The 19,996-nt window shown below is 63.1% G+C and overlaps 1 protein-coding gene across 6 annotated transcripts in view; it reads left to right on the plus strand.

The window, feature by feature from the left end:
• The window catches only part of Katnip (katanin interacting protein), a 142,725-nt gene that overhangs the window by 118,167 nt on the left and 4,562 nt on the right, over positions 1–19,996 (plus strand). For 3 of the 6 annotated variants that reach the window (XM_048789697.1, XM_048789695.1, XM_048789698.1), the window contains 7 exons: positions 547–556; positions 2,157–2,296; positions 4,491–5,204; positions 5,354–5,559; positions 7,097–7,184; positions 12,602–12,779; positions 15,727–15,792. In XM_048789697.1, coding sequence (XP_048645654.1) covers positions 547–556; positions 2,157–2,296; positions 4,491–5,204; positions 5,354–5,559; positions 7,097–7,184; positions 12,602–12,779; positions 15,727–15,792 — 1,402 coding nt within the window. Of the gene's footprint in view, positions 1–546; positions 557–2,156; positions 2,297–4,490; positions 5,205–5,353; positions 5,560–7,096; positions 7,185–12,601; positions 12,780–15,726; positions 15,893–18,737; positions 19,334–19,996 lie in introns of those variants that run through there. The other 3 variants (XM_048789699.1, XM_048789696.1, XM_048789700.1) reach the window with 3 other exon arrangements.

Genomic DNA, 19,996 nt, shown 5'->3' on the forward strand with positions numbered 1-19,996 from the left:
CCCCCCCCCCTGCGAGCCTGGGGGTCGGGAGCCGAGTGGAAGGGAAGAATCGGGAGCTCTTTGAGCCGGGCTTGGTGCCCACGCCTGTAACTTCAGCAGCTCTGGAGACTGGGGCAGGAGGATCTCAAGTTCAAGGCCAGCCTCAGCAAGTTAGCAAGGCCCTAAGCGACTTAGTGAGACCCTGTCTCAAAATAAAAAGGGCTGGGGACGTGGCTCGGGGTAGAGCCACCCAGAGTTAAATTCCCAGCATCGAAAAAGAGGGAGAAACCGAGGCAGGTCCCCGGCTCCTGCAGCGAGGGAGGGACAGTGTGGGGACGGAGCAGGGAGGGCTGGATCCGTGGCCTCTTAGCTGCCAGCCTCTGGCCCAAGCACCTTCCCGGGTGACCTTGAAGCCCCACGTGAGCCCCACTTTTAAGTGTGAGGTTTAAGGTGTGTTCCTGGGTCACAGCTGCTGACCCCAGGTGGAGTGGCCCTGGCGTCCACACTCGGAACCGCTGACTCCCGTGGCCTGTTGCCACAGCCACCGTTGGCCCCCGCCCCAGGAGAGCCAGGCAGCTCTGAGCCTTCCTGGTAGACAGACCACGGGCCCCGGGAGTCCCGAGGAGAAGCGATCCTGTAACCCCACCAGCGCGGGAGACCCCATCTCCCCGGGCCCTCGCTGCTTGGCTCGGTGACACGTGAGCGTTGAGCCCGTGGGACTTGGTGCTTGTTAAGATGCTCGTGTTGGAGGGTTGCCCCGCGACCCAGAGCAGACCCACGCGCCCTCAGGAGACGCGCTGCCCGAGCCCCCCACGGCGCTGGGCTGCCTGAGCCCCCCAGGACTGCAACAGTGCGGCCCCCGTGAGGGAGGCCTGAGAGGCCACGTCCCCAGGCCAGTCCCCAGAGCTCCTTAATGTGACGACATCGGCCTCGGAGGAGCACCCTCGCCAGGCCAGATGGCTGCAGGTGACACGTCCGTCCACCCAGCTTAACCAGGGCGGGGTGCTATTGGGGGAGGTTCAAAGAGCACCTCGCCCCAGGGCAGGAAGGCCACCCCTGGGAACTGGGACCAGGAAGGTGGCAGGAACCTAGGCCCCAGCTCCCTGTGCTCCCAGGGCCACTGGCCGCTCGGCCTCTCTGTGGCCCGTGTCCTCCCCTTCCCGAGACCGGCTCCCTGCTCTGTCACCAGTGGCCTCACGGCTCTCAGTGACCATGTCCCAGCTCTGGTTCCAGCAGCAACCCCAGAGGCTCGGGATCAGGCGTCCACTCCTGTCGGGTCAGCGGGGGCTGAGGCACCACTGGCTGGCATGGACGTGGCCGTCTGGGGTGTCCCTGGTGCGTCTCCATTCCCTGTCTGGGTGGCCATCAGGTGTGTGTGAGTGGCAGTGAGCGAGCGTCTCGTGCTGCCCTCGACCCTCATCCACCCAAGTGCTGAGCTGGGCAGCTCCTGTCAGACGTCCCTCCCAACCTGTGTCCCTGCAGGCGGAGGGACACGGCCTGGGGCAGGGGCTGGGGGCTGGCGTCTCCCAGTGGCCCAGGAGAGAGTCCCCACTCCTCTGCTTCTGTATCCAGCATGTGCGACTCAGGACGAGGGTGGGGGACGGGCTGTGAGCAGGGTCCCCGTGGGTGGGGGACGGGCTGTGAGCAGGGTCTCTGCGTCACTTAGACCCAGTGCCCTCGGGCGCCGTCTCCCTGGTGTGCTCACAGCCAGCCAGGCCGTTCCTCCCGGTCACGGAGACGGGTCACTTGAAGCCGAGTCCCCACGGTCCACACGGACTCCTACAGATGTCCAGCCTCGCTGCTGGAGGGGACAGGCCTCCGCCCAGGCTCTCCCCCGGAAGATGAGGGAGGGGAGGAGGCGGGAGCTGGGGGGCGGCAGAGGAGGGCACCCTCGGCCTCCAGGCCTGCTCTTCCGGGCACTGGGGCTGAGCTAAGCCCAGTGCATCCCTGGAGCAAGGGGGAGCCACAGAGAGGGCCTGTCCCAGGAGGGGACGGGAAGGGCAGCCAGGGCTCTGGGGGAAGGGCAGTCCTGGCAGAGGGCACAGCAAGGGCAAAGGCCCGGAGGCAGGAGGGGACTCGCTGGGCAGAGGGCGCAGAGGACTGGGAGGGACGGGGCTGGCGGGTCCTGCTGGGCACAGTCCAACCTGTGGGCACTGAGGGTAGCTCGTCTTCCTTCTCGGCGTAGGACACACGGTGCCCATTAGAGGGGTGGATGGCAGCTCCGTGGAAACTGAAGACACAGTGTGGACAGGGTTGGGCCTGCCGAGCGGTCACCAGAGCTGGACGACGTTGGCGGAGGAGGGAGCCGGACCTGGAGGTATGAGGTAGAGCTGCGCCTCTGTGGGCCCAGGGGCTGGGACAGGAGGCGGCACCAGGGGAGGACCAGGGAGCTGGGACCTGGCCTGGGGACACTCCCAGTAGGATGTGGCAGGTGGCCCTGGTGTGATGGAGGAGCTGGCAGCTAGAGAGTGGTGTGTCTCTACAGTGGAGGAGGGAATGTCAGACGAAAGAGGTTTGCCTAGGGTATTAGGCATGAGACGAAGACTGCGGAAAGGCCCGGAGTCATAGTCCCCTGGAGAAGGCTGTGAGTTCTGGGAACGGTGGGTTCCCATTGATACAAAGGACAGAAGGCTGCCAGAGGCACGGCTTCAGGCACGGCTTGATCCAGGAGCTCAGCTGTCATCCTGTCCTCCTCCCCACCCCTCAGCTCATGCTCCCTGTGTCATTCCCTCCTCAGGCAGGTTCCCTGCCATGTAGCAAAATGGTCCCTGGCAACTCCTCCCCCACCAGCCTCCTGTGGCCAGTTCAAAGACAGCCCGTCTTTGAGTTCTGCTGGAAAGGGGATGCGGTCAGGATCCACTCAGTCTGGGTGGCCTGAAGGTGGGGGACTCTCCAAAGGACAATCAGAAGTTGTTTCCAGAAGAAAGGGGAGGCTGCTGGGGCTGGCCAAACAGCAGCAAAGAGGACCAGGTGGCCGGGGGCAGAGGGACGGTGGGCCAGGCCTGGAGGGAGGGCTCAGGCGCTGCCCTCGTCCTGTGTCACAGTGAGACGGGCTGCCTGAGTCTAGGAGGAGGAGACAACTGACCGCAGCACCCCTCGGAGGCCGGGCCCGGGGCCCAGGGCACAGGAAAGGGGAGAGGCCACGTCAGTGTCACTGGATGCTGTTTTCTCAGAGTGACACCTGGAGATGGTGGTTGGCTGCTGCAGGGCTCTGAGGACCGGCCACTGCTTGAGGCAGGTGTCAGGGCCTTGATCTGTCAGCACGCCCTGAGAGGGCTGCTGGTGTCCTCGACGTGCTCAGGACACAGGCGATAGCCACGTGTGGCAGCCGAGCCCTTGTGACACACGTGTTTGTCGGCTTGTTTACTTTTTTTAGTTTTTGGTACCAGGGGTTGAACCCAGGGCGCTTAACCACCAAGCCCCACCCCAGCCATTTTTATATTTTATTTAGAGTCAGGGCCTCACTGAGTTGCTTAGAGTCTCACTGAGTTGCCCAGGCTGGCCTCGAACTTGTGACCTTCCTGTCTCAGCCTCCTGAGCCTTGGGATTGCAGGAGTGCCCACCATCACCACTTTGTAGAACAGCATTGTTTTCTGCTTCTAAAAGTAATACAAGGGCTTAGAAGATGAAGGTGCAGAGAAGAAAACAGACGTCCTTCCCACTCACCCCCAGAAGCGCTCACTGCTAACACCGGAGCGCATTGCCCTTGCCCAGTCACGTCTAAACTGCTTGTCCGGCTTTTTCCCATTGATTGTTCATTATGAGCTTTGGGGACACTGTTGGAGTCCCATGGCTACGCAGCCTCAAATACAATCCCCCGCCCCTGAGGGCCAACTCAGACCCATAGACAGCAGCGTCCCCCAGTCTTGAGAGCTCATCAAGGGGGCCGCTCTGGCAGAGTTCCTAACGTGCCCAGTCTCCCTGTGCCAGCTCTCCGTCACTGTGACAGAATGCCTGAGGTGAGCAACTGACAAGGAAGAAAGGTTTCTCGGGGCTCACGTTCTGGAGGCTTTCCTGTCTTTTCTTGGCACTGCTGCCTTGGGCCCCCCTGGTGGAGGAAGCTGTCACCTCCTGGTGGCAGGGAGCAGACAGAGGAAGGAGGGGCTGGGGTGCTAAGGACTCTCCAGGGCGACCCTGTGACCTGGCTTCCTCCACAGACCCCGCCCCAGGAGGTTCCACCACCTCCCACGAGCACCGTGGGCCGGGGACCAAGCCTCCAACTCACGGGTCTTCAGAGGACATTGAGGACCCAAGTACACCCTTCCCTTGATTGGTGTGACAGTCACGCCAATCAAGGTATGGGGGCGGGGCTTCTAGACTCGGGTGATGGAGGACAGTGTTGTGCAGACCCAGCGTCCGACGGGCGGTCCCAGGTTCTGTGCACGGGAGGCCTTGCTCTGTGTTGGCGCCGTGGCACCGAGTGCAGGATGGTGACACCTGAGCTGTCCCTGCAGGCCGAGGCCACGCTGAGTCAGTCTCTGAGGTCCCCCCTCCCGTGTCCTCTCTTACAGAAGACACGCGGGCCGCCCGGGCGTGCTGGCGCAGCGAGCAGGACCTCTCTCTGCGCGCGTCCTGGGACTCCCTCGGTGCCTTTGACCGCTCCCACCGCGGCCGCATCTCCAACCTGGACGTCCAGGGCGACGTCCTGGACGAGTTCCTGCAGCAGCAGAGGAGTGGCCGCCTCGGGGACCAGCCGCCCCCCTGGAGGGAGGAGGAGCCGGGGGCCCCCAGGGGGCAGGGCGACTGCTCTGTCGACACCGAGGGCGACGGTGACTTCAAGATCCCCGTGTTGCCTTACGGACAGCACCTGGTCATCGACATCAAGTCCACCTGGGGGGACAGACACTACGTGGGCCTCAACGGGATCGAGATCTTCAGCGCCAAGGGCGAGCCCGTGCAGGTCCTGAGCATCAGGGCCGAGCCCCCCGACATCAACGTCCTCCCGGCCTACGGGAAGGACCCCCGCGTGGTGGCCAACCTCATCGACGGCGTGAACCGGACCCAGGATGACATGCACGTCTGGCTGGCCCCCTTCACGCCCGGCAAGCCCCACGCCATCTCCGTGGACTTCGCCCAGCCCTGCCACGTGGCGCTGATCCGGGTCTGGAACTACAACAAGTCCCGGATCCACTCCTTCCGCGGTGTGAAGGACGTGGTGATGTGGCTGGACGCCCAGTGCATCTTCGACGGAGAGATCGCCAAGGCCTCGGGGACGCTGACGGGAGGTACAGTGTGTCTGTTGGAACGTTCTGGAAGCCCTCGGCCGCAGGGCCGACACACGCCGGGGGTGGCAGAGGTGGCTGAGCAGAAGGGACGAGGGCTTCGGGGTCCGGCTGGGTGGGCGAGCTGACCCTGTCTTCCATGACGCCTGTAGCCCCGGAGCACTTTGGGGACACCATCTTATTCACCACTGATGACGACATCCTGGAGGCCATCTTCTGCTCCGACGAGACGTTCGAGGTGGACGTGGAGGCCCCGGGCAGCCTGCAGCTGGAGGAGGCGCCGGGGAGGCCCAGCACGGCCGACGGCGAGGGCCACGAGCGCCCCTTCACCCAGGCCGGCTCCTGCGCGGACGACCAGGTGCGGCGGCAAGAATCAGGACGGTGTCCTCGAGCTGCCCGGGGCTGCTGGGACAGTCCCCATTTTCCACTTCATTTTTTGTCCTTTATGTCATCTTTCATTCCTTAATTACTATTTTTTTAATTTCCTTTAACTGAAGTGGAGCAAGTCTCCAGGTTTTAATCAAAGCAGGAGAAACAGGCTGTCGTGTGGGTGCCTCTGAGGCCGGCAGTGCGGGGACTCCTGCTGGGCTCTGGCTCTGGGTCTGGGTCACTCGTGGCTGTTTGGGTAGAAGGACAGGGAAGGCCTTTCGCAGTGACCTCACCATTGCCGTAGCGGGTGGCCCAGCTGGGGCATCTGGGGTACCTGGGGCACCATCGGGGTCCAGGCGGGTGCGGTGAGCGGATGCCCACCCACAAGGACCCTCGGGAAGACCTGCTCGTGTCCCATGGGTGAAGTGAGACTCCGGCGGGTGAAGTGACTTCCTTGGGGACAGAAGCGCACAGTGACAGGGAATCGGGGCTGGGGCTGGAGCGGGTCACTCCCAACCTTGTGTTTTTCATCCATAAACTAATTTTTTAAAAAATAGAAGATAAGCTTCACAGCAAGGGTCAGCCAAGTCAGGAGAGGAGACCCCTCTGGCCCTCTGAGGGTGTCCTTACAAACATGGAGGGGACCTGGTTGAGGAGGAGGGGACGCAGATGCCACTGGGGGAAGGAGGGAGGTCACGGCCAGGCCTGGCTGCCGGCCTGGGTGGGGAGGGGGCTGCACGCTGAGGGCTGGCACTGGGGACCCCTCCCGGCTTCTGAGGAAAGCAGCTGCCACTCCTCCCAGGTGACATTTGCTCTTTCTTCTCATTTTTTTTCAAGAGAAGCAAAAATCTGAATTTTATGTCAAGTCTCTTAATTTAAAAAAATGGCAGCCCTGAGCTCTGAGGGCTGGGGACAGCTCAGTTGGCAGAGCGCCTGCCTCACGGCCCGGCCCGGGCCCTGGGTTCAGTCCCCGCACCATGGGGGGGCGATAAAAAGGCAACTATTTCAACCTTTCCGTGGGCCACCAAAGTGTGAGGTGACCTTGAGCCATGGCCTCCAGCTGGGAGTGACCTTGAGGGCTTCCAGACAGTTCCAGGCTCTCAGGGGCTGCGGGTGGACCCCCCCGGCGAGGGCCGCAGGGCTCATCTTGCTGGTGACAGTGACTCTGCCTGCTCTGCACCTGCTGTCCCCATGATGAGGGGGCTCAGGTCCCCCGGAGGCCCGGGGAGCCACGCAGTGGCCTGCTTGGACCTTCAGGGGCCTGAGCTGTGGGTCCTTCCCCCTTCCTGCCCCTCCGTCCACCCTCGGGATGAGCCTGTGGGTCACTCTCTGCTCAGCAGGTCTGGACACCTAGGGGGCACCTGCTGCTGGCCAGGACCAGTCCTGGTCACTGTCCCGCTAACCACGGCTTACAGGGCAGCCTCCCAGGGCCCAGGGTGCGCAGTGCGCTCTGGGAGAAGCCATGGGCTGTGTGGAGGCCACTGAGACTGACCCCGTCCCTCTGCCTCTTCCCGACGGCCGTGCAGGTCCCCGGGCCAGAGCTGCCGCCCAGCCCCCCGGTCACCCCTGTCGCCGAGGTCAGCACGCCAGAGCCCGGCATCTACCACGGGATCTGTGAGTACCCTGCGGGGCAGGCGGGGCGGCCACCTGGGACAGGGCTCCCCGGGGTCCTCAGGCAGGTGGCACCCGCGGAGACGCCAGGCCAGTGGGTCAGGGCTGAAGCCCAGGCTCAGCTCAGAGCAGGCCCGGTCCCCTCCCCGCGGCTCCTGAGAGGCCTGTTTGCATTCGCCGTGACCCTCCGTGTGCCGGGGCTCTGACCCGAGGCTGCGGTGGGCGCCCAGCTCGGGTGAGGCGGGACCTGGGGCCCCGGTTCAGTGGCTGGGCCTCCCCCCCACGCTGCAGAGCTGGCGGTTGGCAGCCCTTGTCCCCGCTCCGGGAGGGACAGCAGAAACAGCCCAGGGCCGGGTCCTCTCACTCCTCAGGGCCGGAAATCCAGGTCCTGGGTGACTCTCCAGGTTGCTAAGTGTTGACACATTTTGTGACGTTTGGAGACACCGCGTGAGCGGCAGAAAACATGCCGAACGGCCCGCCCGCCCGCGGCCAGCCGGTGACCTCTGAGCGAATCCCATCTGGCTTCCCAGATCCCCTCCCTGTCCCCCTCCAGCCAGGCCCTCTCTCAGTCCACGTCAGCGCCTCGGCCACCCGGAGTCTTCAGGCTGAGGTCGCAGCCAGCTGTGACCTCCCCTCCCCACTGTCAGCAGGCGCTGGCCAAGCTCCGGGCTGCCTGCTCTTCCTTGGCCCCTGTACGTGTCACTTGCTCCCAGTTTATGTCCTGAAGATAGGAGCTGTGACACTGTGCCCGCCCCCACCCTCGTCTCAGGATGCAGCCAGCCCCCAGGCTCTGGCCTCCGCCCTCTGCCCCTCCGGAGGGCTCTCCTGGCCCTGGCCTGGGCCCTTCCCTCTGCCAGCCCAGCTGTCCTCAGGGGTCCCCAGAGGGATGCCCCCAGGTGGAGGCCGTGGGGGCTGCCCGTGGACCTCAGCTGGTGCAGGCCTGGGCCGGACAGGCGGGGGGGGGGGTGCAGGCCAGGCCCGAGCTGCTCCTTGGAGGCTCCGGAGCTGGAGCTGACCCAGGTGACTGGGGGCCAGGTGTCCACGTCCTGCCCCTCATGTCCTTGGACAGGGCTGTCCTGGGAAGGGACGTGGCTCTTGCAGACTCAGGGGCTGGCAGCCCTGGCCCTCCCTGCTCCTCAGTCCCAGGCTGGGAGGGGCATCGGTGTCACCCTGGGTCCTTAAACACCGGCTGCAGCCCCATGTCCTGCTGAGGTCTCCCCCACTGTCCTGAGAAAGCCCCCCTCCCGCCTCAGGGTGGAAGTCACCTCCTGGCAGAGGACGGGTGTTAGGATGACCTGTAGGAAACACGAAGGAGCCTCCCAGACACTAACACAGCAGGGTCAAAGGTCACAGCGCAGGACTGGCCACGTTTTTACGCACTACTGTCCCACAGTTTGAATGCAACATTGGACGCTGTCATTGACAGGATCATCCCACGATAAACTGCTAAGGAATGAACCCAACAGGAGACGTGCAGGCCACTGTGATGACAGTTGCCAAAGTCTCCAGCCCCTAAAATGCTGAGCCACTCTCAAGGACTTTAGAGTAATGGACCTGAGTTTTAAAAGCCAACCTAACGTCAGGCAGGAGCCTGGCTTGAGACCCCATTCCATCTCTCCCAGGCACTGTGCCAGGGCTTCTGCTTCATCCCTCTGCCCGCCCCTCAGCTCTTCCTATCCATCCCCATTTTCCAGATTCGATCAGGCAACCAAGGCACAGAGAGGTTGAGTAACCCACTCAAGGTCACACAGAATGTCCCACCACACTGTCACATTACCTCACAGTTTTGTCAGGCCACCTCACATCAGAGGTTCCACAAAGTCAACATCCCCTGTGAAGTTGGGAAATCCCACAAGACAGCAGTCATTTCTTAGTTTGGTCTCCCTGCATTGGTCACAATTCTTTTTTTTTTTTTCTTTTTACCAACAATAGAAACTGAATTCAAGCTGAGTTCAGCAAAAATGGGAATTTAGTGGTTTATGCAACTAAAAGGTTAGGGGTCACTAGCTTCCTGAGAAGTGGATCAGGACAAAGGATCAAGACTCGGTGGCCCTCTGGCTCTTGGCCTGTTTCCTGCCCTGTTCTATGTTCAGACTGTCCCCGTGGGGACTCCTGGGCACTGGCCTCTTAGCCACCTTCCACCCAGCAACCCCAGGCGCGAGGGGCCTGCTGCTTCCCAACGGCCCACAGCCTCCCAGAGTTAAGCCTCTGAGTCCAGCTGGTCACGTGCCCACCCATAAGCCAATCACGTGGCTCGCCATGGGGAGGGAGGGGTGGGCGACGAGGGCAGGGATTGGCCAGGCTCGGCCCACAGCCCCGCCCCGAGCCGCCCAGGCAGCAGGGACTGAGCTCTGCAGGGCTCCCTGGGGGAGACCAGGGGGTGGCCTAGGCAGAGGAGGAAGGAGGGCAGGGGTGCTGGCCAGGCTGAGCAGCCACTGTCCCCTTCCTCTGCTGGTGTCTCTGAACGCGGCTCCTGGCCTTTCCCGGAGATGGCAGAGCAGTACCGTGGGCGGAGCCCGGCAGAGCTCAGAGACCTTGGTGGCCAGGACAGTGGGGTTCCTCTGCCTCTGTCCTCACGGGAAGGCCGCTGGCCGCATACCTGGGCATTTGCGACGAGGCCCGGGACCTCTGAACTCCTCTCTGAGGCTCTGGTGCCCCCGCCGGCGCCTGAACCCTCAGCCGGCCTTGCCCGTCTGTGCAGACGGCGCACACTTTAATAAAGGGACCCAGGGGACGTATCGGGTTGGTAAATAGGGCCAAATCCTATTAATGGTTTGAAAGGGAATGTGTGACTTGCTAATTTGCAAACGACACTGATTTTGGAAGTTTGGCAAATATCAGCAGCGATAAATAGGAAAGCAGCAGAGAGGGTTGAAACACGGGAGAGAAAAGCAAAATTAATTTCCATTTGTATAAATACCAATTGATACACCGAGGAAGATGGATGAGGAGTGGGGCTCTGCGCTCAGAAGCAGAGGCGCCTGGCCAGCAGGACTCAGCAGGAAGGCCGGCCAGGCTCTGGGGTTTCGCAGGGGGAGGCGCTGTTCCTCCCCAGATGTCCCTCTCGTCCAGAGCCACCCCTCTCTGTCCCAGCCTTCTTCATGAGGACCAGAGGTTGCTTGCCCTCCCTTCCACCCCAGGCCCTGGAGAGTGCTGGGCTCGGTCTGCCGCACAGAGGCCACCCAGCCCAGGATGTCCTCGGCACCAGCCTCCTCCCCGCTGGTCTCCCGGCCAGGCCCACAGGACAGCTTTCTAAGATGCCAGGCAGACCCGTCACCCACCCTTGCCTTAAGTGTGACCCCCCAGGAGCCCCGTAGCTAGGCCAGGGACATCCAAGCTGCCTCCTGAGATCTGGCCCCTGCCCAGCTTGATCTCGTCTTCCTCCGCTCGCCCCTGGCTGCCTGCTTCCAGTTGTGGGTCCTCTTTGTCCTCCTCTCAGCCTAGAATGTTCCAGAAATGCAAAAACACAGCAGATCTCCTCCTCCACACCCAGGCATCAGCCCCAGGCCTCCTTCCTGACCACCCTACCGTCTCTCCCTCCTGGTGACCCCGCTGCCCTTTATTTTTTCTGTGCCACGATCAGCCGAGGAGCTGTGCATTTGTTTATTTGTTAGGTTTTGACTATCTTTGCCAGAGTGAAAGCCCCTCTGCGATCTCGCTGGTGTGAGTAAGTCCCTGCCCAAACCAGGACCTGGTTCATAGTCGATGATCAATAAATATTTATTTACTTTTCACTCTGAATTTAGTGAGACCCGGGAGTTTTACGTGGCCTCATTTGCTAGCAGACAGATACTGAATACCTACTTTTCAATCGATCTTGAGTTTTTTTTTTTAAATAAATCTTTATTGAGCATGTATTTGTCAGGCACTGTTCTAGGCTCTGCGGATACAGCAATGAGCAAAACCAAGTCCTGGCCCCAGGGGGCCTCTGTTTGAATTGAGGAGACTAGTGGGAATGAGCTCGTGAGTAAACATAGCTTATGCTGCAGGCAGTGTTATCACCAAGACCCTCAGAGTGAGGATGTAGAGAGTGACATGGTTCAGGAAAGGCCTCTCAGAAGGTGACCTTGGAACATAGACCCAGAAGAGTCTGTCAACTTTTGCTGTGGAACAGACAAACCCGAAATCTAGTCGCTTAACACAGCCACCGTCTGTCTGGTCTGACTTGCTCCTGATTGTGTGGCCTTCCTGGGCCGTCGTCCTCAGCCGACCACCCAGCACAGGACCAGCAGCTGAGTGGGCCAGGCTGACTCCCCTGGGCCCAGCTGGTGGCCAGCGAGACAGTGACTGGGCTGGCCTGGCCCTCTACAGGGCAGGCTCAAGGACCTGGGGACAGAGAGCCCGTGCCCCAGCCCCTGTCAGTCCTGCCTGATGGCCAGCAGGTCCCACCGCCTGGACGCAGGGGGCAGCAGGCTCTGCAGAGCCACATGCAAAGGGGCGGGGACAGGGGCAGAGGAATGGTCGCCTCTCGCTCCACAGCAGGGTGAGAACTGACGTGCCGGGTGCCGGGCTGGCCGCAGGTGGCCCCGAGGTAATGAGGGGACCTTGGCACCTTGGGGCAGAAGAGTCTGAGGGCTGAGTCACAGAAGCCGTGCTGGGGAACAGCAGGGCCTGGGGAGCACGCCAGGCTGAGGGAGGCTGGGCACAGCCTGGCCACGGGGCGCCGTGTTCTCCCGGGCGTCCAGTCCCTCCTCTGAGCAGGTCCGTACCAGGGCGTGACCAAGAGCTTCCTCAGGAGCTTTCTGGGCAAGCCAGTGAGTCACCTGTGCTGTGCCGCCCCAGGGCACGTCTGACGGTCTCTGATGGGAGTCGGGGTGGGACAGGGCAAGAGGGTAGCGGTGTCACCAGAGGTCACTTCCTTTATCCCGAAGCCGTGTGGATCCTTCGAGTGGCCAATTTGCATAAAATGTCAATTTCCCTAAGTCACTGCCTCTCTGGGACACGATCCTGTGGTCCAGAAAGACCCCTGGCAGACAGATGGATATGTACCAAGTGATCTCGAGACCCCAGGGGCCCACCAGGGCTTGGAAGAGGAGCGCACAGTGTGGCAGGCCAGTGGGGAAGGCCTGGCTTGGCCCAAGATGGCAAAAGGAAGTGGGCTGGAACCTGAGGGGCGAGCACAAGTTACCTGGGCCATGTGTGTTCCAAGGCCAGGAGCAGCATGTGCAAAGGCCCTGAGGTGGAAGAGGGGACTAGGAGTATGGGCTACCGGGAGGCCCCTGGCTCACAAAGAAGCCCCACGGGGAAAGCCGGTGGACCAAACAGCATGGGCAGCCGCACACCTTTCCTGGGCCCAAGGAAAGGACGGGGCCCATCTGGCTCAATATGGCCACCTGAGGCCCTTCCTCAGAGCCTCATCTCCACCCTTGACCCTCCCCCAGAGCCTCAGGCATTGATGGCCACTCTTCTCCCTGTTGCAGGCCTTCGGCTGAATTTCACAGCCTCCTGGGGGGACCCGCACTACCTGGGGCTCACCGGCCTGGAGGTGGTGGGCAAGGACGGCCAAGCTCTGCCCATCCTCCTGCGCCAGGTCTCCGCCTCCCCCAGGGACCTGAATGACCTCCCTGAGTACACGGAGGACTCGCGCACCCTGGACAAGTAAGTGCCTCCAGGGGCCCCCCAACTTGGGTCAGCAGGCGTCCCGGAGCCTGTTCTTCATGTTAGACTTCAGACATCGCCTAGCGTCCCCATGTCACCTCCCCAGAGCCACCCTGCCTCTGGGGTCCTGTGCTTGCAGGAAAACTGGGGCTCAGAAAGGGAGGGGACACTCCCAGGGCCGCACAGCTGGGAGGGGTGGGCAGGATGGGAGCCGGGGCTGCCTGCGGACCTGCCGGGTCCATGTCTCAGGCAGCGGCTTAGTGCACCCCCAGGCCCGGGGCGCAGGCTCCCCACCTCCCCGGGGGCCGGAGGTGGTGACTGGGGCCTGGGAAGACGCCACGGGCAGCCGCAGCCCCACTTGGCCCCACACGCGTCAGACTGCATGGGCCAGGGCCGGGCAGGCCCAGGAGGGACCAGCCTCAAAGGCCCCATCCCCCCACAGGGACTTGCCACAGGCCAGCGCCTGCTCGGCACCCGGGCACTGCCTGGAGCAGCAGGGAGGTGAGGAACACTTGAGGTGCCCCTCTGCCCTCTGCCACCTCTCAGTAAGGACAGCGGTGACGCTGCAGTAACTGAGTCGGAGCTGCCGTCTGGGTGCTTCCCAGGGGAGCACAGGACGAGCCGAGGGGCACAGGCCTTCGTCCAGTCACGTCCTGACTTAGGGTGACGCAGACTGTCACTGTCAGTGCTGCCTGTGCAGATAGAAGCAGAGACCGAGCGGTCAGTCAGCCTCGTTGAGGGGCCATCGTGACTTGGACACAGGCCCAGGGGATCCAGGCTCTGAGCCCCGGCCCTGAGCGAGGCCGCCTGCCTGGGCTCCTTGTCGGCAGACTGTCCCTGGGAACGGCGGCACCCCGGGCCTGGCCAGAGCTAGCGAGTGTGGGGCCATCGTGGCTCCTGCTTGCTTCTCTGTAGAGTGGCCGTTGTTCCCGGCCATCCTCTGCTGGCGCTGACGGCCCTGGGCCACTCGGACCTCCAGATCCCAGCCACCTGGGCCTGTGGGCCTGGCTCCTGCCCGGTGGTCCCCACCCGGACCCTCTCGTTCATCCAGCTGGTCTCCCCCGCTCCCTGTCATCTCCAGGTCCCTCTGTCTTCGTCCTCTTCTCCTGCAGTCACCGGGGGCAGGAGCCAGGTTTCCTGTCTGCCAGCGCCTGGACCTTACCTCTCTGTGGGGTCCTGAGCCCGTTCCCGGGTCCCGCGCGTCTCTGGCAGACTGTTAATTAGTCCTGGAGGCCGGTCGGGTGCAGGTGGCCACAGGGGCAAGCGGTGTTACTGTGTGTGCCGTGGGGACGTCCCCCTGACTGTCCCCCTGACTGCCCGTCCAGCTGACCCAAGGCCGGCAGCCAGTCTCACTCAGCGCCTGGGCCCTTCGTCTGTGGGGTGGGGAGACTGGGCTTCTGCCTTGTGTCTCTCTCTCTCTCTCTCTCTCTCTCTCTCTCTCTCTCTGTCTCTCTCTCTCTCTCTCGTTTCCTGGAGTGATTGCGGTCCCCAGCTTCTGGTGACTCGGCACAAGTCAGAGAGGAAACCTTGGGTGGAGTCTTCCCCACGTTTCCCTAAAAGTTTCAAAACAGCAGACTTTCTCTGAAGCACTGCGTGCTCTGAGCATCACAGACACGTCAACAGGCCGTGGAGGGTCTCAGCCGTCCACTGTCCTCACTATTGTCAGGTTGTCCCCTTCCGGGACCCCGAGGACTCCCCAGCCCACGTATTAATTCACTTGTATTTTTATGGCCTCATTTTCGTGGTTCGGGGCGGGACCAGGGCCTTGCTCGTGCCAGGCCAGACCTTCTGCTGAGCCCCCGCCCGCCACCTGAACGCTTTAACACCGTCACCCCTGAGAGCGTCCCTGCTTCCTCCTGCGACAGGATGTCCCCGGCTCCTCTTGGGTGGGTCTGGTCCTAGGTCCCGCCTGGCCACATCCCTGTGCTGGAGAACGGTACCTAGAGGACCAGAGCTGGGCCACCAGGATGCTCCTGCTGCCAGATTGACCCCGCCCCTTTCCAGGCCTGATCAAGGTCACAGCTGGGGACTTATTTAAGCCCCCCGACTTATTTAAGACCCCCGAGGGTCTCTGGAAACCCCCCGTCTCCATCATCTGGTGCTTCAGAGTTGGGCAGTGGTTCCCGATTTCTAGGACACGCAAATCATTGCTTTTGGAAGGAAGTAGAAGGTTCTCGGGTAGCCGTCCTCCGTCAGCTCAGGCCCCCACACCCAGCGTCGTGGCTGCGTCTCCTCAGCTCTAAATGCCAGCAGTCGCACGACACGCCATCCATCATCTTAATAACAGCCTTTCAGAGGAAAAAAATCACCTCTTGGATGCACACTTAGAGCGCGAGATTCATTCCAGACCCAAACTTTAAAATGTAAAAGAAAAATCAAGTTTATTTTCAAATCCAGGAAACACAGTGGCAGCCTGGGCCTGTCCCCAGTGCAGCAGCCCCAAGGTCACAGGGACCCGGGTGGGCTGGGGGCTCAGGAAGGTGGAGGGTGCCTCCTGTCCTCCTTAAGAGAACAACCCCCCCCAGGAATGGGGCTGCTGCTCGGGGACCTGGAGACGACACACGCTCGCTCTCTTGTTGCTTGAAACCGTGGTGGTTCTTTGCTGTGCCCTGGACGGTACGGGCTGCTTTTGCTTATTCTGTCTTTGAAATTTCCTCTGGGGCTGGGGCTGGGGCTGGGCTGGGGCTCAGGGACAGAGCGCTTGCCCATCGTGTGTGAGGCCCTGGGGTCCAGCCTCAGCACATTTACAAATAAACAAATCGGTGAATATGAAGATATTAAAAATTGTCTCATCTAAGGCCATAGATGACGGTGGCGCCTCCCTGCTGGGCTCAGCCGTCCTCCCCCACCCAGGAGCCCGTCCGGCTGGGCCAGGGCCAGGCAGGGTGCAGAGGAGGGCTTAGCCCCCCGCTGGGCCGCCCACCTGGCCCCCGTCCCGTTGCTGCAGGCTGATTGACGGAGTCAACATCACCATGGAGGACGAGCACATGTGGCTGGTCCCCTTCTCGCCGGGGCTGGACCACGTGGTCACGATCCGCTTCGACAGAGCCGAAAGCATCGCGGGCCTGCGGTTCTGGAACTACAATAAATCTCCCGAGGACACCTACCGAGGGGTAAGCCGGAGCCGGCCGCGCTCAGCCCACTGCCAGGGGACGGCGCTTGATGAATGGCTGCCCCCCCCCCCCACCGGGGAGAGGAGCATAAATCCTCCAGAACTTTCCAAATGGAGCTGGGGGTGGCATCCAGGGAGAGTGCAGCTGCTGCTTCCCCCTGCAGACAGCAGCTGCAGCCAGGGGCCCCGGGCAGCCTCCGGGACAGCGGGCCTCGTTTCTTCTGGTGCTGAGGCGAGGGGCCTCCATTCACAGTGAACAGCTATGGTCCTGATGTCCACTGAGCCCCAGGACCAGGCCTATGCTGGGGCTTCCCGTGTTAGATCCTTACCCCAGGCTCTGGGACAGCTGTTAATGCTGTCTCCCAGGGTGTTAAACTGAGGTTCAGAGAGGTTCAGTCTCTTGCCCCAGGTCACACAGCGAGGCTCCCTGTCCAAGTCAGAGTAGGAGCCCACAGGGCCTGACTTCTGCGCTGTTCTCATGCTGTGGGTGAAAACGCAAGGGTTCTAAGACGAGCCTCTGTTGGGGCAAGGAAGGTGCAACAGGAGCCCCTTTCCACAGGCCGTCCGACCCGAGGTGACTGAACAGGTGGACAGTCACCCTCCCGTGGCACAAAGCTGTCAGGTCCCAAAAGACGGCAGTGCAGAGAGGCCTGGGGCTGAACCTCGGCCCTGCCCTGACCAGCTGTGTGTCCTGCTTTCCCTCGGCTGGAGGACAGGGAAGGGGCTGCCATCTGCCTTGGGCAGGGCGCGTCCCCTTACCACACTGCATTTGGCAAGGCCAGGACTCGACCTCAGTCCTGTGGTCCCCAGATCTGGGTCCCCACCATGTGCCAGGCCACGCACCTTCTCCCATGGACCCTGCAGGGCCATGGTCACTAGGCTGGGGTGGCAGCCTGGCCCTCCTGGCACGGCTGGTGCTGAGCCAGCTGTGCCCTCTGGGGCAAGGGCTCCTTGGGCAGGAGGCACAAACCCCTCACGCGGCCCCGTTTCTGGGTAGCGCCTCTCACGTTCAGCACGTTGGAAGAGCCAGATGTGCTGGCCTCGGAAGACAGGCTCCCCGCCAGGCCCGGGGACGCACGCCCGTGAGCCCAGGCGCTCAGGAGGCTGAGGCAGGTGGACCGCGAGTTCAAAGGCGCCTCAGCAACTTGGCGAGACCCTCAGCAACGCGGCCAAACCCTGTCTCTATGATACAAGAACAGGGTCAGCACCTCGGGTCCATCGCGATCCCCCAAAACAAGAACAACAAGGCCTTTCCCTCAGGCTGACCTTTGGGTCTTTGGGTCCCTCCACGTGACGGCTTCCCCAGGAAACTGGGCCCGAGTCCCTGCCCCCAGGTCGGCCCCCAGCCTTGGCACAAGTGGCCACGGGGCCATGTGGGCATGAGGGGCAGGTCCCAGCTGCAGAGGGACAGACCCTATGACTCTAGTCCCCCCCGACCCCAGGGGACACCCCAGTTGTGGGTGGCAGGCCGGNCCCCAGTCCTGGGGTGGGAGGGGACCGGCTTCCAGACTCCGGGGTCAGGCAGCGGGCGCTGGCAGTGGGCCCCTGGCCCCAGCCGCCTCCCCCCCTGAACAACAGTCAGTCAGAGGAGGGCAGAGAGGACGGGCCACTGCAGCCAGGGGAGTCGGCGGCGCTTCCTGGGGAGTGGACACCGGGCTTCCTGGGGCTCGGCCCAGTTCTGCTCCCGGATTCACTCGGTGACCCTGCCCAGGAGGAGATGCAGGCCTCCGTCCTGCTGGCCCCAAGCCAGAGGACAGGTCCCTCCCAGAGACCAGCCAGCAGACCAGGGGTGTGGTGGTCCCACAGGTCCTGGAGCTCCGAGGCCGGGCTGGGGAGCGGCCTGAGGGAGGCAGAGGACAGGACACCCAGGCAGGCCCCAGGCGGCCGCGGAGGCCCTCTGCTGCACACGCAGGTCACCCGCTGGGAGTGCCTGGCGCAGACAAGGGGCCTGGGCACTGTCCCTGAGACCAGGCAGGGCTCCCCCCTTCTCCCTCCTCTCTGCGTCTCCCAAAAGGAGATTCCAGCAGCTGCACCCCCAGTCCTGGGGTGGGAGGGGACCGGCTTCCAGACTCCGGGGTCAGGCAGCGGGCGCTGGCAGTGGGCCCCTGGCCCCAGCCGCCTCCCACCCTGCCAGTGGGGACCAGAGAGCGGCTGGCGGATCCGGGCATTTAGCTGGAGAGTTCTGGTCCAGAGCCAGGGGATGTGTTGGCCCAATCCACACCCTCAGCAAGGCCCCGAGGCAGGTAAAGTGGGGCCCGCTGGGGTCTCTGCCATCAGTAGGGACCCAGAAACAGCCAGGGACACTGCCAGGCAGCGAGAGCCTGCAGAAGATGAGCTCAGCGCTGGAGAGGGACCGGGAGGGGCCTCTCCTGACCCAGGGTCGCCTGGCCAGGGCTGTGGGGATGGCAGCCCAGGCCACCTGATGGGCACGTCACACCCCTGAACTCCTCGCCGTGCCCACCTGGCAGCTGAGGGGAGCGAGCCTGGGGAGGCTCAGCCACCGGCACCACTGCATGGGGGCCGTCCCCCACCAGTGCCCATGCCAGTGCAGGCCACCGCAGCAGGTGCCCTGGATGGCACCTTGGCCAAGTCACTTGTACCTCTGAAACTTGGGGACCAGAGAGCACGTCACTGGGTGCAGCAGCAGGGGTGTCACCCATCTGTCCTCCAGCGCCCCAGTGCCCAGGTCCTGGCATAGGGTGGGCCAAGGGACACTGGGCGGGCCCCAGCTGGAGCCTGGTGTCGAGGAAGTTCGTGCCCAGCTGCTGCCTGTGCCCAGAGCCGCTGGCCGCCAGCGTGCACCTGTCCCCACAGGCTCCCAGCTTCAGGTTGTCTCTGTCCACCAGGCCAAAATCGCCCACGTGTCCCTGGACGGCTTGTGTGTGTCACCCCCCGAGGGCTTCCTCCTCCGGAAGGGGCCAGGCAACTGCCACTTCGATTTTGCTCAAGAAATCCTCTTCGTGGACCACCTGCAGGCTCGGCCGCGGCCACAGCCGGCCAGGAGGTGAGGGCCGGGGACACCCACCACTGTCCACCCGCTTGCTCTGGAGCGCGTCCTGTGGGGTCTTGAAACACGATCACACGTGACGCTGGGCCATTTTCTAAAGCTCGGCTGAGCCTCTCCGAAGCCTGGGGCTGCGCTGCCCATCTGGGGACGTCCCTGTCTGGGGACGCTGGGTTTCCAGGTTGCAGGGCTGACGGCTTTAAATGCCTCGCTGCGCGTCCTGCTGGGAAGAGGCCGCAGCCGCCCATCCGAGATGCCCGTGGCCAGTGCGGGGGCTGTCCTCTGGCTTCTGTGCTTGGATTTAGGAAGATTCAGGAGGACACGGGCCACACAGTTCGTGAACTCGCTGGGATGTCGCCCATCTCAGCTGCGCTGAGCTCAAGGCCATCTGTAAAGGCCACGTTCAGTTTGCTCCTGGCCCCTGAGCCCAGCGCCCGCGGCCAGGCTCAGAGTCCCCGGTTCCCTCCTCAGCACCCACTGTTGCTTGGGCCTGTGGCTGGGGACAGTCACTTCATGGTAGCGATGCCTTGAAAGGGATGCGGCCAGGCCTGGGCAGGGCGGCCCTGCAGGGGGCAGAGAGGAGCCAGTGGGTGGGAGGTGGGGGGGTGCCGAGCGGCCGCAGGCCTCTGGTACTGGTGCCCGGGCCCTGCCAGCCTTGAGGGAGGGCCATGCCCGCGCCCCAGAGGTGGGACCTGCCCTCTGCCCATCCTGCCCACGTCCCCTCCCAGACGTTTCCCTGTGCTCGACACAGGGTGGCCTCTGCTTGTCCAGGGGAGGCAGGAGAGGGGCGGCTAAGAGTGGGCAGAGACCCTGGACACCTCAGGCACTTCCTGCCTCTGCCACCCACCAGCTGCGTGGCCCTGAGCACGTCACCGCTGAGTTCCAGGGTCCTCAACCCAGGACGACGGTGCCTGCTCCTGGGGCGTTTGGACTCTGTGTCAGGAGACGCTCCTGGAGCAGGGCTCCTGGCCAGCCCCACGCTGGCCTCGTGCTGGCCTGGTGCCCACTGAGCCAAGGAGCCAGGGGCGCAGCTGCTGGGGTGGCCCTGCCCTTGGCCGAGCCGCACACCACCTTGAATAGGGGACGGTCTCCCCTGGGAGG

This window comes from Marmota marmota, unplaced genomic scaffold (genome assembly GCF_001458135.2).
Source record: "Marmota marmota marmota unplaced genomic scaffold, marMar, whole genome shotgun sequence".
Classification (NCBI taxonomy): Eukaryota; Metazoa; Chordata; class Mammalia; order Rodentia; family Sciuridae; genus Marmota; species Marmota marmota.